Raw genomic sequence first — 25,391 nt, 5'->3', positions numbered from 1 at the left:
ACTCAAGTAAAAGTGAAAGTCACCCAATAAAATTCTACTTGAGAAAAAGTCTAAAAGTATTTGGCTTTTAATATACTTAAGTATTTAAAGTAAATGTAATTGCTAAAATGCTAAAATGTATCAAAAGTAAAAGTATAAATCATTTCAAATTCCTTATATTAAACACATTTTCTTCTTTTTTTAATTGATGGACGGCCAGGGACACACTCCAACACTCAGCCATAATTTACCAACGAAGCATTTGTGTTTAGTGAATCCGCCAAATCAGAGGCAGTAGGGATGAGCAGGGATGTTCTCTTGATAAGTTTGTGAATTGGACCATTTTCTTGTCCTGCTAAGCATTCAAAATGTAACGAGTACTTTTGGATGTTAGGGAAAATGTATGGATTAAAAGGTACATCGTTTTCTTTAGGAATGTGGTGAAGTAAAAGTGAAAGTCCAAAATGTAAATAGTAAGGTAAATTACAGATACCCCAAAAAACGACCTAAGTATTACTTTAAAGTATTTTTACTTAATTATTTTACACCACTGGTCAGAACTGTGGACAGGGTGACGTTTGATGAAGTGATGCAGGTGGATAGGGTCAGAGCTGTGGACAGGGTGACGTTTGGTGAAGTGATGCAGGTGGATAGGGTCAGAACTGTGGACAGGGTGACGTTTGATGAAGTGATGCAGGTGGATAGGGTCAGAGCTGTGGACAGGGTGACGTTTGATGAAGTGATGCAGGTGGATAGGGTCAGAACTGTGGACAGGGTGACGTTTGATGAAGTGATGCAGGTGGATAGGGTCAGAGCTGTGGACAGGGTGACGTTTGATGAAGTGATCCAGGTGGATAGGGTCAGAACTGTGGACAGGGTGACGTTTGATGAAATTATCCAGGTGGATAGGGTCAGAACTGTGGACAGGGTGACGTTTGATGAAGTGATCCAGGTGGATAGGGTCAGAACTGTGGACAGGGTGACGTTTGATGAAGTGATCCAGGTGGATAGGGTCAGAACTGTGGACAGGGTGACGTTTGATGAAGTGATCCAGGTGGATAGGGTCAGAACTGTGGACAGGGTGACGTTTGATGAAGTGATCCAGGTGGATAGGGTCAGAACTGTGGACAGGGTGACGTTTGATGAAGTGATCCAGGTGGATAGGGTCAGAGCTGTGGACAGGGTGACGTTTGATGAAGTGATCCAGGTGGATAGGGTCAGAACTGTGGACAGGGTGACATTTGATGAAGTGATCATGATGGTAATGATATTATGGGATGGATGTAAGGTCTTGGTGAACGTACAAGCTCATATGGTGTTACACTCTTGTAAAAGCTAGTCAATGACCACAGAGAACTCGTGATTTGTTCAGACAAAATGTCTGAAATGGATAAATGGATGACTATTATATCGGTATAGTATGTAGTCTACATTAGAAAGTGTGTGTGTGTGTGTGTGTGTGTGTGTGTGTGTGTGTGTGTGTGTGTGTGTGTGTGTGTGTGTGTGTGTGTGTGTGCATCTCTGTAAGGTTACGTACGAGCTGGCTCTGAATGAACGCCTCTCTGAGGAAGATGCAGGCGGGGCCCACGATGTTGTGTATCACGGTGCAGTTCTGGACCACAGCAAACACTCTTCTTCTTTCATCTTCCTCCTTCTCTTCTTCCTCCAGGGCCCCCACACCCCCTAGCATTGCCGCCGCAGCCAATGGGGCTCCGCTCCCCTCCGAGGGCAACACCCCCTTAAGGAGGGGAACCAATCAAATCGATTAACCAACCACATGCCAACCAATCAGAATGATCAGAAAAGGTGTGTTCGGCCAATAGAAATGGCAGGTGAGTGAATTAGTTTTTCAGCCCTGTTCCTTATTGTTCTAAGACACACTAGGCTGTAGACTAGATCACTAAAGTAGTCATGCTTCCTTCCTTGTTAGTCATTCCTAGCAGTGTGTATGAACCAGTATGCTGTCACTAAATCAGCAATGCTTCCTAGTTTCAGTAATTCCTAGCAGCCTGTATGAACCAGTACTCTGTACAGTTAACTCAGTGTCGTCAATGCTAATTAACATTTAAAAATATTTCTGATTCAGCTAAAAGTCAATGTACAAGAACCAATGTCGATTTGTTAAAATCATGCACATTGCAAGTCGTAGAAACGTTACTTTTACACCGCCTACAGTAAAAAAAAAAAAAAAAAACATACGTCTGTCTCTCACACATCTATAGAATCAATAGATCTCCGATACTAAATCCCAAAGTAATCTAAACGACAATATATAATTGAGGAATAATCCCTTACCTTCCTCATTTTGCTTCTCTTATTTCCCATCAGCTTTTCTTTCTCTCTGAGTCCTCCTCTCCTCCCCCTCTCTTTCCCTCTGTCCCATGCACTGTCCCTCTCCTTTCCTCTCTCCCTCCCTCTCTCTCTCCGGTTAGCTATTACATAAACTCTCCAGCCAAAGTCCCGGTCCAAACCTAAAGTTCTAATCTATCCCAGAATTAAGCTCGTCAGCCACCAATAGAACACTACTGATGTTGATGATAATGAAGATGATAATCCAGCCAATGAGGTCCTCCTAAATGCTGAATCAAAGATCCAATTGGTCTATTGAGAGACTAGGTTGCCATGCGGTCGCCATGTGTCTCTGGTCAAACCTCCTTGAATTGGTGGAAACCCTCACACATGGTGCTACCGGCAGGATAAGTTAGGAGAGCAGGGTGATTCTATTGTCGGTTTATTTCTCTCTCTCTCTCCCCTACTCTCTCTCTCTCTCTCTCTCTCTCTCTCTCTCTCTCTCTCTCTCTCTCTCTCTCTCTCTCTCTCTCTCTCTCTCTCTCTCTCTCTCTCTCTCGCTCTCTCTCTCATGTTTCCTTGATTACCCCTCAATTTAGTCAATATCAGCCCTTTACCGTTCTTTTCCTCACTCACTCCCTCTGCAAATGACCAGGTTGACAGAATTGAGAGGGAGGGGGGAGGGGGGAGAATTAGAGGGGAAAACGGGATGCCTTTTTAATCCTCAACATTTCAGATTAAAGGAATAGAGCGATGGGACTAGTAGAAAATGAGCGATATAGAGGAGGGGATGCCAGAAAGAGGAAAGGGAGGGATAGAGAGGAGGGGATGCCAGAAAGAGGAAAGGGAGGGATAGAGAGGAGGGGATGCCAGAAAGAGGAAAGGGAGGGATAGAGAGGAGGGGATGCCAGAAAGAGGAAAGGGAGGGATAGAGAGGAGGGGATGCCAGAAAGAGGAAAGGGAGGGATAGAGAGGAGGGGATGCCAGAAAGAGGAAAGGGAGGGATAGAGAGGAGGGGATGCCAGAAAGAGGAAAGGGAGGGATAGAGTGGAGGGGATGCCAGAAAGAGGAAAGGGAGGGATAGAGAGGAGGGGATGCCAGAAAGAGGAAAGGGAGGGATAGAGTGGAGGGGGAGGTAAAGTGAGGGGTTGGCCCTGAGAAGAGAGCAACACAGGGTTGGAGACGAGGGAATGATAGGTAGTGTAACCTATCAGAGAGGAGAGGAAGGAAGGACATGTAGAGACACTAACAGGACGTACACTATAGGAAGAGTGAATTCACCAGGAAGAAGGAAAAGAAAGTGGAAAGGAAAGAAAGGATATGAGATGAGTTCATTGTAGATCGGATGGGAGAAAGGTGAGGCTGATTATCCTATACACAAATACTGTTGTCGCTACTTCAGTGAACAAGCGTTTTGCCTTTCCTAAAGCCTTTTGATAAGAATCCTCATGTGACTATTGTCATAATGTCATACGTGACTTGATCTAAAGACTTGCTGTTATAAATGACCAGACATGGTGTAGGGGTTGAGAATCACATGTATTTATTGTAATAATGTGGGGTTAGTCATGTTATTGTTGATCACCTGTGAAAGAAACCTGCCTGTTATGAGTTTGACTTTGGAGCGTCAGGATTATTGGTTTGGCGCTGAAACCTTTTGTTGTGCATCTCCACAGGGCCATTCTCAAATTGCATGTTTGTCCCCCCCCAGTTTTATCATTGCACTGTGATACAAAACGTGGCTCCGGTGTGCTTTAGGACCATGCGGACGCCTCAGGGAGCAGTTATGTCCCCCCCATTTCTAAAACCAAATTTGCGCTGTTGCGTCTCCAGTTAATATAACTCTTTCTGTGGGTGCATTCAGTGATCACAAGTTGCATGTATAGTAGATCAAAATAAATGTAAACGATTACCTTTAATTGACTCATTGACGCAAGAGGGTTTGGTCCATTTCCTGCTCATAGTTGTGACATCAAATGGAGGCAAGGGTTTTTATGGTAAGGGTTATTGCAGTAGTAGCTTATTCCCGGGGGACGTATGTTGTTGATGTTGTTTAAAGCATGTGAACACCATTATTTAAAGTGTGGTTTGATGGTAATATGTACGTTTACTAGATGCTGTTCTTCCACTAATCTCATTGCAACTCCCCTCCAAGTCTCCGACCACTACCTTGTATCCTTTTCCCTCTCGCTCTCATCCAACACTTCTCACTCTGCCCCTACTCGGATGGTATTGCGCCGTCCCAACCTTCGCTCTCTCTCTCCCGCTACTCTCTCCTCTTCCATCCTATCATCTCTTCCCTCTGCTCAAACCTTCTCCAACCTATCTCCTGATTCTGCCTCCTCAACCCTCCTCTCCTCCCTTTCTGCATCCTTTGATTTTCTCTGTCCCCTATCCTCCAGGCCGGCTCGGTCCTCCCCTCCTGCTCCGTGGCTCGACGACTCACTGCGAGCTCACAGAACAGGGCTCCGGGCAGCCGAGCGGAAATGGAGGAAAACTCGCCTCCCTGCGGACCTGGCATCCTTTCACTCCCTCCTCTCTACATTTTCCTCTTCTGTCTCTGCTGCTAAAGCCACTTTCTACCACTCTAAATTCCAAGCATCTGCCTCTAACCCTAGGAAGCTCTTTGCTACCTTCTCCTCCCTCCTGAATCCTCCTCCCCCTCCCCCCCCTCCTCCCTCTCTGCGGATGACTTCGTCAACCATTTTGAAAAGAAGGTTGATGACATCCGATCCTCAAACGACACCGCTGGTCCTGCTCACACTGCCCTACCCTGTGCTTTGACCTCTTTCTCCCCTCTCTCTCCAGATGAAATCTCGCGTCTTGTGACGGCCGGCCGCCCAACAACCTGCCCACTTGACCCTATCCCCTCCTCTCTTCTCCAGACCATTTCCGGAGACCTTCTCCCCTACCTCACCTCGCTCATCAACTCATCCTTGACCGCTGGCTACGTCCCTTCCGTCTTCAAGAGAGCGAGAGTTGCACCCCTTCTGAAAAAACCTACACTCGATCCCTCCGATGTCAACAACTACAGACCAGTATCCCTTCTTTCTTTTCTCTCCAAAACTCTTGAACGTGCCGTCCTTGGCCAGCTCTCCTGCTATCTCTCTCAGAATGACCTTCTTGATCCTAATCAGTCAGGTTTCAAGACTGGGCATTCAACTGAGACTGCTCTTCTCTGTGTCACGGAGGCTCTCCGCACTGCTAAAGCTAACTCTCTCTCCTCTGCTCTCATCCTTCTAGACCTATCTGCTGCCTTTGATACTGTGAACCATCAGATCCTCCTCTCCACCCTCTCCGAGCTGGGCATCTCCGGCGCGGCCCACGCTTGGATTGCGTCCTACCTGACAGGTCGCTACCAGGTGGCGTGGCGAGAATCTGTCTCCGCACCACGTGCTCTCACCACTGGTGTCCCCAGGGCTCTGTTCTAGGCCCTCTCCTATTCTCACTATACACCAAGTCACTTGGCTCTGTCATATCCTCACATGGTCTCTCCTATCATTGCTATGCAGACGACACACAATTAATCTTCTCCTTTCCCCCTTCTGATAACCAGGTGGCGAATCGCATCTCTGCATGTCTGGCAGACATATCAGTGTGGATGACGGATCACCACCTCAAGCTGAACCTCGGCAAGACGGAGCTGCTCTTCCTCCCGGGGAAGGACTGCCCGTTCCATGATCTCGCCATCACGGTTGACAACTCCCTTGTGTCCTCCTCCCAGAGTGCTAAGAACCTTGGCGTGACCCTGGACAACACCCTGTCGTTCTCCACTAACATCAAGGCGGTGACCCGATCCTGTAGGTTCATGCTCTACAACATTCGCAGAGTACGACCCACACAGGAAGCGGCGCAGGTCCTAGTCCAGGCACTTGTCATCTCCCGTCTGGATTACTGCAACTCGCTGTTGGCTGGGCTCCCTGCCTGTGCCACTAAACCCCTACAACTCATCCAGAACGCCGCAGCCCGTCTGGTGTTCAACCTTCCCAAGTTCTCTCACGTCACCCCGCTTCTCCGCTCTCTCCACTGGCTTCCAGTTGAAGCTCGCATCCGCTACAAGACCATGGTGCTTGCCTACGGAGCTGTGAGGGGAACGGCACCTCCGTACCTTCATGCTCTGATCAGGCCCTACACCCAAACAAGGGCACTGCGTTCATCCACCTCTGGCCTGCTCGCCTCCCTACCTCTGAGGAAGCACAGTTCCCGCTCAGCCCAGTCAAAACTGTTCGCTGCTCTGGCACCCCAATGGTGGAACAAGCTCCCTCACGACGCCAGGACAGCGGAGTCAATCACCACCTTCCGGAGACACCTGAAACCCCACCTCTTTAAGGAATACCTGGGATAGGATAAAGTAATCCTTCTAACCCCCCCCCTTAAAAGATTTAGATGCACTATTGTAAAGTGGTTGTTCCACTGGATATCATAAGGTGAATGCACCAATTTGTAAGTCGCTCTGGATAAGAGCGTCTGCTTAATGACTTAAATGTAAATGACCTGAACATGTTTGTGTACCATTTTCATGCCTTTATTGAAGTTGATTGTCAATTAGGTAATTGGTAGGGTTTGTGATGCATTCTGGGTAATGGGTATCGCTACAAGAAGCAAGCCACTGTTGGAGAGAGACAGACAGGACAGACATTAACAGGGTGGCATGCTGCTGGCTTTACAGGCAGTGAAGCCTTGGTGTTCTTCTGTTAGAGTTTTATGTTAATCATGTCAGTTTATTAGACCTACCTTTCTGTTCATCGTCCTATTTGATTTTGTAAGTAATTGTACTGTTCCCCGGCTCGTTTATCCTCACCTTGCAAATAAAAAGCCTCATATTGGCAAGATAAAGCATAATCATTTTTACATTTTTTAGTAGACGCTCTTATCCAGAACAACTTACAGTAGCAAATGCATACATTTCATTAAAAAAAATTATCCATACTGGTCCCCCATGGGAATCAAACCCACAACCCTGGCGTTGCAAACACCATGCTCTACCAACTGAGCCAAACGGGACCTAATCTAACCTCATGGTCAACCTTACACCTCATTTTGCCTCCTCATTGTTAAAATCTAACCACATGGCCAATCTCACACCTCATTTTGCCTCCTCAATGTTAAAATCTAACCTCATGGTCAATCTCACACCTCATTTTGCCTCCTCGCTGTTTTAAAATCTAACCTCGTGGTCAATCTCACACCTCATTTTGCCTCCGAACTGTCAAAATCTAACCTCATGGTCAACCTCACACCACATTTTTATTCTATCCATTCTATTTCTATATTCTCCTCTTGCAGATGTTTTGGGTTCTTGGCCTGCTGTTCTTTCTGTGTGGATCTATCCAGCAGGACTTGGGTTCCAACAGAAGATAAAGGCATTACTTGGATTTAAACAGCCACCGTAGTAATACAGTTTAATACTGCTTAAACCAGCAGGGGTTACATGAGAGTACTGCTTCAGAACATGTAGAATGCAATGTCAAGGAACATTTAGAATGTCTAGGAACAGTTAGAATGTCTAGGAACAGTTAGAATGTCTAGGAACAGTTAGAATGTCTGGGAACATTTAGAATGCAATGTCAAGGAACAGTTAGAATGTCTAGGAACATTTAAAATGTCTAGGAACATTTAGAATGTCTAGGAACATTTAGAGTGTCTAGGAACATTTAGAATGTCTAGGAACAATTAGAATGTCTAGGAACAGTTAGAATGCAATGTCAAGGAACAGTTAGAATGTCAAGGAACAGTTAGAATGTCTAGGAACAGTTAGAATGTCTAGGAACAGTTAGAATGTCTAGGAACAGTTAGAATGTCTAGGAACATTTAGAATGTCTAGGAACATTTAGAATGTCTAGGAACATTTAGAATGTCTAGGAATAGTTAGAATGTCTAGGAACAGTTAGAATGTCTGGGAACATTTAGAATGCAATGTCAAGGAACATTTAGAATGTCTAGGAACAGTTAGAATGTCTAGGAACGGTTAGAATGTCTAAGAACGGTTAGAATGTCTAGGAACGGTTAGAATGTCTAGGAACGGTTAGAATGTCTAGGAACGGTTAGAATGTCTAGGAACGGTTAGAATGTCTAGGAACGGTTAGAATGTCTGGGAACGGTTAGAATGTCTGGGAACGGTTAGAATGTCTAGGAACAGTTAGAAGCCAACATTGTCTCGTTTTGCCGTGGATGATTGGGAAGAAGATTCCGGCACAAATGAGACAGATGGTATCAGCATTATGAGAAATGGATGAAGAATATGAGGGTGAAAATGTCACAGTGAATTATGATGTAATAGTTGTGTTATGAAAAACGATTATGTACTTCATATCTTCATGATCAAATAAGCCCTGAAATATGTTCAAGTTGTACATTATGATCGTTTCAGAAATTGTCAATTTCTTTCCTCGTAAATGTAATTTGTAATTTGCTGAAAGTGTGTGTGTGTGTGTGTGTATGTGTGTGTGTGTGCTCCCCCAGCAGTGTGGTGACTACAGTAGAGAGTAGCTGTGTGTCCAGGCCATTAGAGTAGAGCTGGGCACCACAACACTAATCCCTATTGTCACATTGGAAAGGCAATCACACACACTCCTCCCTCTGTATCTCTCTCTCTCTTGTTCTATCGCTCTTTGTATCACCCCCTCTCTCTTTCTTCTCTCTCCCTCTATCACTGCCTCTCTCACTCCCACTGTCTCCCTCTGTATCTCTCTCTTGTTCTATCGCTCTTTGTATCACCCCCTCTCTCTTTCTTCTCTCTCTCTCACCCCCTTGTCACTTCTCTCTCCCTCTATCATTCCCTCTGTCTCCCTCTCTCCCTCTCTCCCTTCCAATATTCTGTATCTCCATCTTTTGATAGAGCTCCCTCCCTCCCTCGCCCCCTCTCTGTATCAATCTATAGCAAACTGCAATGGAACGTCCTAACACTAACTACAGCACCAAGCCCAGTTTTGCATGAGAGGCTGCAGTACTCAATCTAGACCACTAGAAGCAGTCATTTTAGAGAATCCCCAGTAGGTGGGAGTCTAACACAATCAGAAGATCAATGGTCACTGGCTGACTCCGGTTGAGGACCACTGAGTTTTCCGGCGTGGGTTCCAACCAGGCCAGCGCTGTCAGATCATAGTGAATGCTGTTGAGCAATTTATATACGTCTTCCTCCGGTTGATCCATTCTTAGGATAGCCTACCTGAAATAAAGATTGTACTTTTTTCGTATTATGAGGATGGTTGCACCAGTTCAGTACCTTTTGAGAATTGTAGCTTTTTGGTCCCAAAAATACTTTTGATCAGATTTAATTGTAACATTCTGTCATAAAGAGCCACGGGAGGCTGGTGGCACGTTAATTGGGGAGGACGATCACGTGGTAATGGCTGGAGCGGAATAAGTGTAAAGGTATCAACAACATCAAACAAATGGTTTCCTGCCTTTATTATGAGCCGTCCTCCCCACAGCAGCCACCACTGTAAAGAGCACATGTTCAACTCCATAAAAAACATGTTTTCCATCTCAAGGGGGTAAAAAAATGACTATAGTAAGTGTCAAATAAAATAACAGGGTTGACCGTAACAGGGTTGACGATTTCATCTGCCGTAAATCTCCTTGTGACAGGAGGAATGGAAGCTTACAAAACAAACACCGACGCTCGACAAAACAAAACAGCAGAAAATGACCAGGAAGAGTAGAACCAGCTCACCTGCTTTTACACGATGGTTTCTCGTTTCTTTTGAAAAGAAAGAGAATAGTTTCACCATATTAAAAGGAGAGTTCAGTTCACGTAACAGTGTTGATTTTAAATGAGAGACAGATGTAAATTAATTACTTATCAGATCAAATAAATAATAATATTCAGAAATTACTTTCTCAAAGCAACAAATAAATAGGGCTTTACAATGATGCTGAAAACGCAGAGAAATGTCGGGGTTAGGTGGGTTAAAATTTTCCTAGAGGTCACAGAGGGTGCACGGAGCAAGTCTGTATTCGTAAAAGAAAATCTGATGTATTGAATTCTCCATGTGGTCTATATTAAAGGGCACTTCATTTAATGTAACAAGATTTTACAATTCAATATTGGTGCATCATTTCTACTTAAAATATCAAAACGATGCAAAAGGTACTCTTCTTGGAACGACCCCTGAATGACAATGTCCAATAACTGAAGGGCGCCGTACAGAACAGCGAAAGAAAGTCCACATTCATCAAACAGCAGAGAACTTCACATGTAAAATCATAGTCCTCGGACTCCTCGGTGTAATTTCATGTTGTATTCACAGCTGAGGAATAAGCCTACAGTCAAGTAACAACACGTAACCCTGGATCAAACAGCTGAGGAAATGTGATTGTCTCCTCTTTTCAACGGCATTAAACACACCAGATGTCTTAGTATGTATCCCAAAAGGCACCCCTATTCCCTATATAGTGCACTACTTTTAACCAGGGCCCAATTGTCGTCCACTATGTAGGGAATAGGGTGCCAGTTTGGGACGCAGGCTTAGACATAGTAGGATGACGGGAGAGAGGGTAGAAACACATTTTAATAATAATCTCATATCACAGAGTCAACAACTTTATGACGGTGTTCAGAAGAAAGGATTTCCCACCACGCCATCCTGACCCTGGTGTGTGTGTGTGTGTGTGTGTGTGTGTGCGTGCGTGCGTGCGTGCATGTGAGAGAGAGACAGAGAGCTTGCGTAACTATGTGTGTGTGTGTTCTTACGTGTGTGAGCCTGCGTCTGTCTCCGTGTGTGACTGCTTCCTGACCCTTTCCTCTGAGCCTCTTGAAGGTTGAGCGGAACTTTAATCAAGTTAAATGCAATAGTCTGCTGTGTTTGGTGTGTGGGTGTGTGTGTGTGTGTCATCTGTTGTAACATTTAGTCATCATCTGTCTAGTCCTACTGACTCACACTTCACACTCACACTAGTTCATCTGTCTCATGGGTTTTCCATCAAAAGACACATTTGTATATTTTCCACAGCAAGATACATCTCCCTGATCTTTCCTCCTCTCCCCTCTCTCCTCCTCTCCTCTCTCTCCTCCTCTCCTCTCTCCCCTCTCTCCTTCTCTCCTCTCTCCCCTCCCTCCTTCTCTCCTCTCTCTCCTACCTCTCCTCTCTCCCCTCTCTCCTTCTCTCCTCTCTCTCCTACCTCTCCTCTCTCTCCTCCTCTCCTTCATTTCCTCTCTCCTCCTCTCTTCTCTCTCCACTCTCTCCTCTCTCCTCCTCTCCTTCCTTTCCTCTGTCTCCTACTCTCCTCTTTCTCCTCTTCTCCTCTCCTCCTCTTCTCCTCTCCTCCTCTTCTCCTCTCCTCCTCTCCTTACTTTCCCCTCTGTCATTCCTTTCCTCTCTCTCCTCCTCTTGTCTCTCTCCTCCTCTTGTCTCTCTTCTACCTCTCCTCTCTCTCCTCATCTCCTTCCTTTCCTCTCTCTCCTCCTCTCATCTCTTCTTTCCTCCACTCCTACCTCTCCTCTCCTCTCCTCCCCATTTTCCTCTCCTCTCTCTCCTCCTCTCCTTTCTCTCCTCTCCTACCTCTCTTCTCTCTCCTCCTCCTCTCCTCCTCTCCTCCTCTCCTCTCTCTCTAGTACACATATCCAGGCATCAGATATCTCAGAATGAACAGTGAATCAAACACTCACACAAATAGTATAATAATTGAGGCCAACAGCAGCAGCAGCATGTCATTGCTGGTTCATATGGAAGTTGACAGGTTTTAGATTGTCATCACAGAAGATAACACCATCGAAACACAATATATATATATATATATATTGTGTTTGCTCTTGCATGTGTAGGTACATGCATGTATAGCTTTGTACACTGTGGGCAGGTTTAATGCATACACTATTAACACACTGGGATATCAGTTTTACACCATTTCCCATACTCATGCTCCCCTCCACACCTGGCACATCTCTTTTCCTCTTTACAGGCTGTTGCCACATGCCTAAACCTCTGGCAGTTATAACATCTTAAAGGCTTTGGTACATAAGCCCTCACATAATAACTCATATACCCTATGGTTACTATATTTGGCAGTACCTGGTCCTTGGAGTGTAACAGACTAGATGGGCTATCTACCCTAACTCCACCCCTTGTTGCTAGAACGCCTCCCCTCAAGTTGTCTTACCTCTTTATTACTAACACTCACAGGCCTTCTGTTATCACCCCTTTAATCCACTGCTTTGTGATTCCCTGTGGCTCAGCTGGTAGAGCATGGTGTGTGCAACACCAGGGTTGTGGGTTTGATTCCCACGGGGGCCAGTACAAAAAAATACAAAAAATTTAAAATAAATGTATGAAATATATGCATTCACTACTCTAAGTCGCTCTGGATAAGAGCGTCTGCTAAATGACTAAAATGTAAATATCCCTCCCATGTGTTTATCTATCTATTTACATGTAGATGATGTGAAAGATGTCCATTGTGGATGGAAGCTGTAGCACAACAGTGATGTGTTTTCTTAATATTGTACATGTCTAGGTTATGTATTTATTTGTGTTGAATTTAGGCAATCACTGAATTGATCAAATAGCTCAGTTGGTCAGGTGTGGTGCCCAGTTGGAACAAAACCCTGCAGCTCCTGTGATACTCCTGGTACAGGGTTACGTAACCCTGATCTAGTCTATGTTACTTTTTAACAATTTGGCCCCTCTTCCTGTCTTTCTCTCTCTTCTATTCTCTTCTATCTCCGTCTCACTCGCTCTCTCTATTTCTCTCTCTATTTCTCTCTCTCTCACTCTCTGTCTCTCTCTCTCACTCTATTTCTCTCTCTATTTCTCTCTCTCTCACTCTGTCTCTCTCTCTCACTCTATTTCTCTCTCTCCCCCTCTCTCTCTCTCTCTCTCTCACTGGATTGTTCCATATTTCCCATTGATACTCCCACTTTCTCCATAATTCTCTGTAGACCTGTAGACCTGCAGTGTGTAGTGTGTAGTGTGATTGTGTTTCCTTCATCTACAGTATTTGAGATTTGGGTTGTCTGGTATGTTCTAGAATGATTGGAATGGATTACAATAGGGCCACGATGACAGAAGGAGAGAGAGACCCGAGAGAAACAGAGGGATGGACATGATAGGAGAGAGAGACCAGAGAGAAACAGAGGGATAGAAAGACAGAGAGAGAGAGGGAGGGAGGGAGGGATAGAGAAATAGAGAGAGATAAACACTTATATTCTGTATGACAGCTGTCAAACGACCATGTCAGATCAGCTCAGCTTGTTTGCACTGTCTGTCTATATATATATATATATATATGATTTATCTTATTTTTACAGCACCTTCAGCAGCCTTACTTCCCACAGCTATGGAATTTGGCCTTTACTACTATAGCCCAGAGAAACAAATTCATTAACACGTTCATAAAAAGGCAAAACAAACAGTGCAAAAATAAATCAGAAGGTTTTGAAGTGTCTGTCTAGTATCTATGAGACAGAAGAAAGCTCAGGAAATACTGTATATATTTCTTTTTTGGACACATATTTATCTCCTTTTTTGTGTTACTTCCATTCATTATCTGAACCGGTACTGGGTTACCTTCAGGTCACCTTCAGACGAGTCCCGTCCCGGGTCTTACAGAGAACCCCATCGTGTTAGATATCTCTAGCTTAAACAGACAAGTGTGTCAATCCACTCTTATTAATGATTTTAACCATCTCCTTCCTTAATGTTACTTTTCCTGTAGTTTTTCCTAAGTGTTATTTTGAACTATTTCCTGTAGTTTTTCCTAAGTGTTATATTTAACTATTTCCTGTAGTTTTTCCTATGCTAGGTCCTAAGACTAGTCTTTAACCGTCTCCTAGTCTCAGCTGAGAGTGAATCTGTCTGTAAAGGGATCATTTTATCCTCTGAGTGGTTTAATTTCACCACCATAACCCTCCCTCCATCCTTCTCAATGTTTCCCAATCAATCTATCCTCCCTTTCTCACCTTTCCCTCACCCCAGGGCAGCAGGTAGCCTAGCGGTTGAGAGTGTTTGAATCCCAGAGCCGACTAGGTGGAAAATCAGCTGATGTGCCCATGAGCAAGGCACTTAACCCTAATTGCTCCTTTAAGTCTATATGGATAAGAGCGTATACTAAATGACTAAAATGTCAATGTAAAGCTTTTCTGTCCATTTTTCCTGTTTTTGTCCTTCTGTCAATATCTCTGTTGCCATGGAGATCAATGACTTGCAGAGCAACAGGCAGAATGAAAGAATGAAAGATAGAAATCACCCTTTTCTGAAATCATGTTTTGAAATGTTTTTTTTGTTGCTGAAAATCTATACTGACCCATCTACGTCCCAAATGGCACCCTATACCCTACACAGTGCACTACTTTTGACCAGAGCCCAATTTGATCTCCTTCAAAGTAATGCACTATGTAGGGAATAGGGTGCCATTTGAGACACTCTCCTATCCCTCACTAAAACACTAATCTGGACCCATGACTGTTACCATAACAACACACATTCAATGGTACCATTCAGTCTGATTGTCCGTATTGCTGGCAGGCCCCTAGCATTGTATCCATTCAGGAGAAGTCTCAGGAGTCATAGTATCAATGACAACTGTCCATCTCTCTCTCTCTCTCTCTCTGAATGACAACTGTCCATCTCTCTCTCTCTCTATGAATGACAACTGTCCAACTCTCTCTCTCTCTCTCTGAATAACAACTGTCCATCTCTCTCTCTCTCTCTGAATGACAACTGCCCATCTCTCTCTCTCTCTCTCAATGACAACTGTCCATCTCTCTCTCTCTCTGAATGACAACTGTCCATCTCTCTCTCTCTGAATGACAACTGTCCATCTCTCTCTCTCTCTGAATGACAACTGTCCATCTCTCTCTCTCTCTCTCTCCGAATGACAACTGTCCAACTCTCTCTCTCTCTCTCTGAATGACAACTGTCCATCTCTCTCTCTCTCTCTGAATGATAACTGTCCAACTCTCTCTCTCTTTCTGAATGACAACTGTCCATTTCTCTCTCTCTCTCTCTCTCTCTGAATGACAACTGTCCATCTCTCTCTCTCTCTCTGAATGACAACTGTCCATCTCTCTCTCTCTCTCTGAATGACAACTGTCCAACTCTCTCTCTCTCTCTCTGAATGACAACTGTCCATCTCTCTCTCTCTCTCTCTCTCTCTCTCTCTCTCTCTCTCTCTCATCTCTCGTGAATGAACAACTTACTGTCCATTTATCTCTCTACTCTCCTATCTCTCTCTACTCTCTCTCTCTCTCCTCTGAATGAACAATGTCCTGGATCTCTCGCATCTCTCTCTCTGAATGACAACTGTCCATCTCTCTCCTCTCTGAATGACAACCTGTCCATTTTTCTCTCTCTCTCTCCTCTCATCCTCTCTCTCTTCTGAATAGACAACTGTCCATCTCTCTCTCGTCTCCTGAATGGACACTGTCCATCTCTCTCTCCTCTCTCTCTCTCTGAATGACCAACTGTCCCATTTCTCTCCTCTTCTCTCTCCTCTCTCTCTCTTCTCGAATGACAACTGTCCATCTCTCTCTCTCTCTCTGAATGACAACTGTCCATCTCTCTCTCTCTCTCTGAATGACAACTGTCCATCTCTCTCTCTCTGAATGACAACTGTCCATCTCTCTCTCTCTCTCTCTCTCTCTCTCTCTGAATGACAACTGTCCATTTCTCTCTCTCTCTCTCTCTGAATGACAACTGTCCATCTCTCTCTCTCTCTCTGAATGACAACTGTCCGTCTCTCTCTCTCTCTGAATGACAACTGTCCATTTCTCTCTCTCTCTCTCTCTCTCTCTCTGAATGACAACTGTCCATCTCTCTCTCTCTCTGAATGACAACTGTCCATCTCTCTCTCTCTCTGAATGACAACTGTCCATTTCTCTCTCTCTCTCTCTCTCTCTCTGAATGACAACTGTCCAACTCTCTCTCTCTCTCTGAATGACAACTGTCCATCTCTCTCTCTCTCTGTTAACTTGTGTGTCACCCTATTAGATCTGGAAGTGTTAAATAACTACAGTGACTCAGTGAGAACCCTGTCTATTCTCTACATGACTCCTGATGATATATGGGTAGTCTTATGTTGTCATGTAAATGTAGTAACATATTGATCATGGTGTTGTAGTTGGAGTCAAATGAGTCAGTAGAACATCTGTGGACATGCTAGATAAAGAACATGACTATTCTCCCACTCTCTCTCTCGCTCTCTATCTCTCCCTCTCTCTCGCTCTCTATCTCTCCCTCTCTCTCTCCCCTCTCTCTCTCTCTCTCGCTCTCTCTCCCCCTTTCTCTCGTTCTCTCTCTTTCTCTCTCTTTGTTTTTCTCTCTCCCTCCCTCTTTTTCTCTCTCTCCTCTCTCTCTCACCCTTTCTCTCTTTCTCTTTCGCTGTCCTCTCTCTATTTCTTTCTTTCTCTCTCTCTCCTCTCTCCCTCCATCTTTTTCTCTCTCTCTCTCCTCTCTCTCTCCGAGTGTCTCGCATTCATCTCATCTTCTGTTCCGTCTACTTCAGGTGTCTGTCCATTCATCTTCATTCATTCTATATCAGATCAGAGGACTCCTAACTGGAGTTTGAACATAAAGAGCTGAAGAGCATCATACTATATCCTGGTTTCTTCCTTACTTCCTTTAGTGAACATTGACATTGTGTTTCATTCTAAGCTTTTTTTCATGGTCAAAGGATTACGGTTTATTTCCTCCAGCACCATGTAATCTGTTGTTTCTCAGTGTACGGTGTGTTAACATGAATGGCTGATGAACAGCGATTTAAACAGAAAGAATAATCAATCCTACTGTCTATGCTGCTCTGCTGCTTTCTCAATAAACACTATACTGCTTCCTCTGTCTATAAACACTATACAGCTTCCTCTATAAACACTATCCTGGGTTCTCTATCTATAAACAGTATGCTGCTTCCTCTGTAAACACTGTACTGGTTTCTCTACAAACACTATACTGCTTCCTCTATAAACACTATACTGCTTCCTCTGTCTATAAACACTATACTGCTTTCTCTGTCTATAAACACTATACTGTGTTCTCTATCTATAAATACTATACTGCTTCCTCTATAAACACTATACTGCTTCCTCTGTCTATTAACACCATACTGCTTCCTCTATAAACACTATACTGCTTTCTGTGTCTATAAACAATATACTGCTTCCTCTATAAACACTATACTGCTTCCTCTATAAACACTATACTGCTTCCTCTATAAACACTATACTGCTTTCTCTGTCTATAAACAATATACTGCCTCCTCTATAAACACTGTACTGCTTCCTCTATAAACAATATACTGCTTCCTCTATAAACACTATACTGCGTTCTCTATAAACACTATACTGCTTCCTCTGTCTATAAACACTATACTGCGTCCTCTGTCTATAAACACTATACTGCTGCCTCTGTATATAAACACTATACTGTGTTCTCTATCTATAAACACTATACTGTGTTCTCTATCTATAAACACTATACTGCTTTCTCTGTCTATAAACACTATACTGCTTCCTCTATAAACACTATACTGCTTCCTCTATAGACACTATGCTGCTTCCTCTGTCTATAAACACTATACGGCGTTCTCTATCAATGAACACCATACTGCTTCCTCTGTCTATAAATGCTGTACTGCTTCCTCTATAAACACTATACTGCTTTCTCTATAAACACTATACTGCTTCCTCTATAAACACTATACTGCTTTCTCTGTCTATAAACACTATACTGCTTCCTCTGTCTACAAACACTATACTGCTTCCTCTATAAACACAATACTGTGTCCTCTATAAACACTATACTGCTTCCTCTATAAACACTATACTGCTTTCTCAATAAACACTATACTGCTTACTCTGTCTATAAACACTAAACTGCTTCCTCTGTCTATAAACACCCTACTGCTTCCTCTGTCTATAAACACTATACTGCTTCCTCTGTCTATAAACACTATACTGATTCCTCTATAAACACTATACTGCTTCCTCTGTCTATAAACACTATACAGCTTCCTCTATAAACACTATCCTGGGTTCTCTATCTATAAACAGTATGCTGCTTCCTCTGTAATCACTGTACTGGTTTCTCTACAAACACTATACTGCTTCCTCTATAAACACTATACTGCTTCCTCTGTCTATAAACACTATACTGCTTTCTCTGTCTATAAACACTATACTGCTTTTTCTGTCTATAAACACTATACTGCTTCCTCTATCTATAAATACTATACTGCTTCCTCTATAAACCCTACACTGCTTCCTCTATAAACCCTACACTGCTTCCTCTGTCTATTAACACTATACTGCTTCCTCTATAAACACTATACTGCTTCCTGTGTCTATAAACACTATACTGATTCCTCTATAAACACTATACTGCTTCCTCTATAAACACCCCACTGCTTTCTCTGTCTATAAACACTATACTGCTTCTCTATAAACACTATACTGCTTCCTCTGTCTGCAAACACTATACTGCTTTCACTGTCTATAAACACTACACTGCTTTCTCTATCTATAAACACTACTGTTTTCTCTATAAACACTATACTGCTTCCTCTATAAACACTGTACTGCTTTCTCTATAAACACTATATCGCTTTCTCTATAAACACTATACTGCTTTCTCTGTAAACGGCTTACTGCTTCCTCTAAAAACACTATACTCCTCCTATATAAACACTATGCTGCTTTTTCTGTCTATAAACACTATACTGCTTCCTCTATCTATAAATACTATACTGCTTCCTCTATAAACCCTACACTGCTTCCTCTATAAACCCTACACTGCTTCCTCTGTCTATTAACACTATACTGCTTCCTCTATAAACACTATACTGCTTCCTGTGTCTATAAACACTATACTGATTCCTCTATAAACACTATACTGCTTCCTCTATAAACACCCCACTGCTTTCTCTGTCTATAAACACTATACTGCTTCTCTATAAACACTATACTGCTTCCTCTGTCTGCAAACACTATACTGCTTTCACTGTCTATAAACACTACACTGCTTTCTCTATCTATAAACACTACTGTTTTCTCTATAAACACTATACTGCTTCCTCTATAAACACTGTACTGCTTTCTCTATAAACACTATATCGCTTTCTCTATAAACACTATACTGCTTTCTCTGTAAACGGCTTACTGCTTCCTCTAAAAACACTATACTCCTCCTATATAAACACTATGCTGCTTCCTCTGTCTATAAACACTATACTCCTCCTATATAAACACTATGCTGCTTCCTCTGTCTATAAACACTATACTACTTTCTCTATAAACACTATACTACTTTCTCTATAAACACTACTACTTTCTCTATAAACACTATACTGCTTCCTATAAAAACACTATTTTGCTTCCTCTATAAACACTATACTCCTCCTATATAAACACTATACTGCTTGCTCTGTCTACAAACAGTAAAACACGTTCTCTATAAACACTACACAATACATCTTCCTCTGTCTATAAACACTATACTTCTTCCTCTATAAACACCATACTGCTTCCTCTGTCTATAAACACCATACTGCTTTCTTTATAAACACTATACTGCTTCCTCTATAAATTCTATACTGCTTCCTCTGTCTATAAACACTGTAGTGCTTCCTTTGTCTATAAACACTATACTGCTTCCTCTATGAACGCTAAACTGGTTTCTTTATAAACACTATTCTGCTTCCTCTAACACTATACTGCTTGCTCTTTAAACACTATACAACTCCCTCTGTCTATAAACACTATACTTCTTCCTCTATAAACACTATACTTCTTCCTCTATAAATACTATACTTCTTCCTCTATAAACACTATACTTCTTCCTCTATAAATACTATACTTCTTCCTCTATAAACACTATACTTCTTCCTCTATTAACACTATACTGCTTTCTCTATAAACACTAAACTTCTTCCTCTGTCTATTAACACTATACTGCGTCCTCTGTCTATAAACACTATACTTCTTCCTCTATAAATACTATACTTCTTCCTCTATAAACACTATACTTCTTCCTCTATAAATACTATACTTCTTCCTCTATTAACACTATACTGCTTGCTCGTTAAACACTATACAGCTCCCTCTGTCTATAAACACTATACTTCTTCCTCTATAAACACTATACTTCTTCCTCTATAAACACTATACTTCTTCCTCTACAAACACTATACTACTTTCTCTATAAACGCTATTTTGCTTCCTCTGTCTATAAACCCTAAGAACAGTGCTTACATAAGATAACTACACTTCCTTACGTAAAGTCAACCCTGGTGTCATAATCAGAATTTTTATTGAGGCAGCTTTTTCCCAATCTGGCAGTTGGGTGCGGAGAGCATTTGATTAGGTCTGATTTAGCAGCATCCCAACTCTGGGGTGATTACTTTTGTCCGACTCATTATGCCCTGAGAACAAGAGGTCACTGATAGGATTAAATGATTAGAAATAGAATTAATAGAACGGTCATATCATTGACTTCAATGGGGATGCCTGTTCTATTCATAATTTTTCAACGCATTTAATCCTGCAGAAAAACTGGGCCCAGGGAACAATGGGTCAGTGACACTGACATTCATTCTGTCTCTTCTCTTTCTCTTTATTTCCCCATCTCTATATCGCTCTCCTCCCTCTCTATTCATTCTCTCTCTCACTCCATTTTTTTATATCTGTCACCCTTTACCTCTCTCTCTCTCTCTCTCTCTCTCTCTTTCTCTCTCTTTCTTCTCTCTCTCTCTCTCTCCCTCTCCTCTCTCTCTTTCTCTCTCTCTTCTCTCTCTCTCTCTCTCCCTCTCCTCTCTCTCTCTCTTTCTCTCTCTCTCTCTCACACACTCTTTCTTTCATTATCTTTCTCTCTTAGATTCTGTGTCTTTCTCTCTCTGTGTAGCTCTCGTTCTTTTGTTCTCTGTCTCTGGTCTTGGTGAAGGTACTCCACATCTGGGAACTATACCCAGGAAAAGTGTTTGGACAGACTAAACAATTGTTATTTGTGTGTGAGTGTCTTCTTTCATTTAATTTTATCACAACAGAATGCTTCAACTACTTTTCTATACGACCACATGAAACCAGAATGAAAGAAGTCACAGGTAAAGAGACCCAAAGGTACAGAGACAGACCAACAGTTAAGATGTCCCAGAAGTATATGGACTCTCACAAGTCAAGTGACCTACAAGTAAATGCCTTGACAAGTACACTGCCAGGCTAGCACTCCCTCAGGTAGACTCCCCCAGGTACGGATTCCCCCAGATAAAGACTCCCCCAGGTAAGGACTCCCCCAGGTAAGGACTCCCCCAGGTAAGGATTCCCCCAGGTAAGGACTCCCCCACGTAAGGACTTCCTCAGGTAAGGATGTCTGTAGGGAAGGACTCCCCCAGGTAAGGACTCCCCCAGGTAAAGACTCCCCCAGGTAAGGACTCCCCCAGGTAAAGACTCCCCCAGATATGAACTCCCCCAAGTAAGGACTCTCGCAGGTAAGGACGTCTGTAGGTAAGGACTCCCCCAGGTAAGGACTTTGTCAGGTAAGGATGTCTGTAGGTAAGGACTCCCCCAGGTAAGGACTCCCCTAGGTAAGGACTCTCCCAGGTAAGGACTACCCCAGGTAAAGACTCCCCTAGGTAAGGACTCCCCTAGGTAAGGACTCCCCTAGGTAAGGACTCCCCTAGGTAAGGACTCTCCCAGGTAAGGACTTCCATAGGTAAGGAATCCCCCAGGTAAAGACTCCCCCAGGTAAGGACTCCCCCAGGTAAGAACTCCCCCAGGTAAGGACGTCTGTAGATAAGGACTCCCCCAAGTAAGGACTCCCCCAGGTAAAGACTCGCCCAAGTAAGGACTCGCCCAGGTAAAGACTCCCCCAGGTAAGGACTCCCCCAGGTAAGAACTCCCCCAGGTAAGGACGTCTGTAGGTAAGGACTCCCCCAAGTAAGGACTCCCCCAGGTAAAGACTCCCCCGGGTAAAGACTCCCCCAGGTCAGGACTCCCCCAGGTAGGAACTCCCCCAGGTAAGGTCGTCGGTAAGGACTCCCCCAAGTAAGGACTCCCCCAGGTAAAGACTCCCCCAGGTAAGGACTCCCCCAGGTAAGGCCGTCTGTAGGTAAGGACTCCCCCAGGTAAGGACTTCCTCAGGTAAGAACTCCCACAGGTAAGGACTAGGTAAAGACTCCAACAGTTGAGTCACTCCACCTGTCCCAGTATTTTACCTGTCCGAAGACGGAGGCGATGATGGGTTTGAGCCTCCTCCTCTCGGGGGTCTTGAGCCCCCAGGTCTCCTCTGGTGCCTCTGTAGCGGTGGACAGGCTTCTGGTCTTAGTCTTCTTAGAAGGCCTCTTTATGCTGCAGGAGCTCCATCTCCTTAACTTCTCTATCTTCTTCTTGATGGAGCCCTGACAGAGACAGACAGAGACAGAAATTACCCAAACAGAGTTAACTGATGTTCTGATACAGTAAAGTATATAGCCTCCAGTTATGTAGTAGGTGTGAGTGAAGAATCACAATAGGACACTATACTACTGTACTAGACGAATCACAATAGGGCACTATACTACTGTACTAGAAGACAAAATAGGGCACTATACTACTGTACTAGAAGACACAATAGGGCACTATACTACTGTACTAGAAGACTCACAATAGGGCACTATACTACTGTACTAGAAGACACAATAGGGCACTATAATACTGTACTAGAAGCCTCACAATAGGACACTATACTACTGTACTAGAAGACTCACAATAGGACACTATACTACTGTACTAGAAGACACACAATAGGACACTATACTACTGTACTAGAAGACACAATAGGGCACTATACTACTGTACTAGAAGACTCACAATAAGACACTATACTACTGTACTAGAAGACTCACAATAGGACACTATACTACTGTACTAGAAGACTCACAATAGGACACTATACTACTGTACTAGAAGACTCACAATAGGACACTATACTACTGTACTAGAAGACACAATAGGGCACTATACTACTGTACTAGAAGACTCACAATAGGGCACTATACTACTGTACTAGAAGACTCACAATAGGGCACTATACTACTGTACTAGAAGACTCACAATAGGACACTATACTACTGTACTAGAAGACACAATAGGGCACTATACTACTGTACTAGAAGACTCTCAATAGGGCACTATACTACTGTACTAGAAGACTCACAATAGGACACTGTACTACTGTACTAGAAGACTCACAATAGGACACTATACTACTGTACTAGAAGACTCACAATAGGACACTATACTACTGTACTAGAAGACACAATAGGGCACTATACTACTGTACTAGAAGACTCACAATAGGGCACTATACTACTGTACTAGAAGACTCACAATAGGACACTATACTACTGTACTAGAAGACTCACAATAGGACACTATACTACTGTACTAGAAGACTCACAATAGGACACTATACTACTGTACTAGAAGACACAATAGGGCACTATACTACTGTACTAGAAGACTCACAATAGGGCACTATACTACTGTACTAGAAGACTCACAATAGGGCACTATACTACTGTACTAGAAGACTCACAATAGGACACTATACTACTGTACTAGAAGACTCACAATAGGACACTATACTACTGTACTAGAAGACACAATAGGGCACTATACTACTGTACTAGAAGACTCACAATAGGACACTATACTACTGTACTAGAAGACTCACAATAGGACACTATACTACTGTACTAGAAGACTCACAATAGGACACTATACTACTGTACTAGAAGACACACAATAGGGCACTATACTACTGTACTAGAAGACTCACAATAGGACACTATACTACTGTACTAGAAGACTCACAATAGGACACTATACTACTGTACTAGAAGACACACAATAGGGCACTATACTACTGTACTAGAAGACACACAATAGGGCACTATACTACTGTACTAGAAGACTCACAATAGGACACTATACTACTGTACTAGAAGACTCACAATAGGACACTATACTACTGTACTAGAAGTTGCTAAGTTATTTCATGCATTAAAACAGGATCGTGCATATTTCTTAATCTTAAAGATAGAATTTCTACGTACATTTTGGGATGTATGAAGTAATGATATACTTTATATCAAGTGATTGTTGAAGAATATGACTTAGAAATGCCTCATGAGCTCAGTTCAACTGTCGTACCCCATCAGAACCCAAAGTAAGCTTGTTTACTCTGTTTTTCAACAATGTAAATGTAAACAAACAGCCTCAAAACATGGTTAAATCTGTAATTATTATGTTATGAATTGTCAGTCCCCTGCATCCATGGCTCTGTCTATGAATTTGAGAGTGGTTACATTTTTCCAGACCCATCCCATCCCAACAGGGGTGGGGAATACACTTTGTTATTGTTTCAGATGAAGATTCTAGCTTTAAACACAAACACAGAACAATTCAGTGTCTAACAAGGATTACGGAATGCATTATGGGAAATGTTCCATGACAGTATATGACCCTAACAGAGATGACCATTTAAATGGAATCATTGGCTTGGCATTTCAAATAAGGCGTTGAGCTTTGTTTTGCGGGAGATGGATATGATTGGAGTGTCTAAATGACTTTACCTCATAAATGACACACACACACACACACACACACACACACACACACACACACACACACACACACACACCACACACACACACACACACTCTTACCTTTTTCTCCAACCTTCCTTCAGGGATGTCTTCCAGGTTTAAGATGCTTCCGGCTTCACTCATCCTTCTAGACAAATGAAGACAAATATCAGGCTAACTTCCTCTATCACTCATATAGTGTTTCTCTGACTCGTTCTGCCACTCTCACTCGAGTTCGTTTGTTCACTCTGTCTTTCTGTCTCATCTGAGAGTCTCTGTCACTCTCTCGTTCTTCTATTCACTCCGTCTATATCTCTCCCTGTACATCTGCCACTGTTGATCATCTGTGGAGCATCTCTCACATCTCTGTCACCTGTCCCTCCCTCCCTCCTTTCTCTCTCTCCTCTCTCTCCCCTACTCTCTCTCTCTCTCTCTCTCTCCCCTACTCTCTCTCTCTCTCCCCTATTCTCTCTCTCCCCCCTACTCCCTCCCTCCCTCCCTCCCTCCCTCTCTCTCTCTCTCTCTCTCTCTCTCTCTCTGTGACATGTCACTATTAATCCCTTATTTTCTGT

The 25,391-nt window shown here is 43.1% G+C and overlaps 1 protein-coding gene across 2 annotated transcripts in view; it reads right to left on the bottom strand.

Annotated features, from left to right (window-relative positions):
- Window positions 1-25,162, bottom strand: part of LOC115202442 (calcium-binding protein 2-like) — a 35,816-nt gene extending 10,654 nt beyond the window's left edge. The window contains exons 1-2 of one of the 2 annotated variants that reach the window (XM_029766580.1): window positions 24,901-25,162; window positions 22,408-22,590 (exon numbers count right to left, since the gene is read on the bottom strand). In XM_029766580.1, the coding sequence (XP_029622440.1) occupies window positions 22,408-22,590; window positions 24,901-24,963 (246 nt within the window). In that variant the 5' untranslated portion in view covers window positions 24,964-25,162. Of the gene's footprint in view, window positions 1-1,516; window positions 1,718-2,274; window positions 2,297-22,407; window positions 22,591-24,900 lie in introns of those variants that run through there. The other variant, XM_029766581.1, reaches the window with a different exon arrangement.
- Between the last annotated feature and the right edge of the window lie 229 nt (window positions 25,163-25,391).

This window comes from Salmo trutta, chromosome 11 (genome assembly GCF_901001165.1).
Source record: "Salmo trutta chromosome 11, fSalTru1.1, whole genome shotgun sequence".
Taxonomy (NCBI): domain Eukaryota; kingdom Metazoa; phylum Chordata; class Actinopteri; order Salmoniformes; family Salmonidae; genus Salmo; species Salmo trutta.
This window is presented reverse-complemented; position numbering and strand designations above follow the sequence as displayed.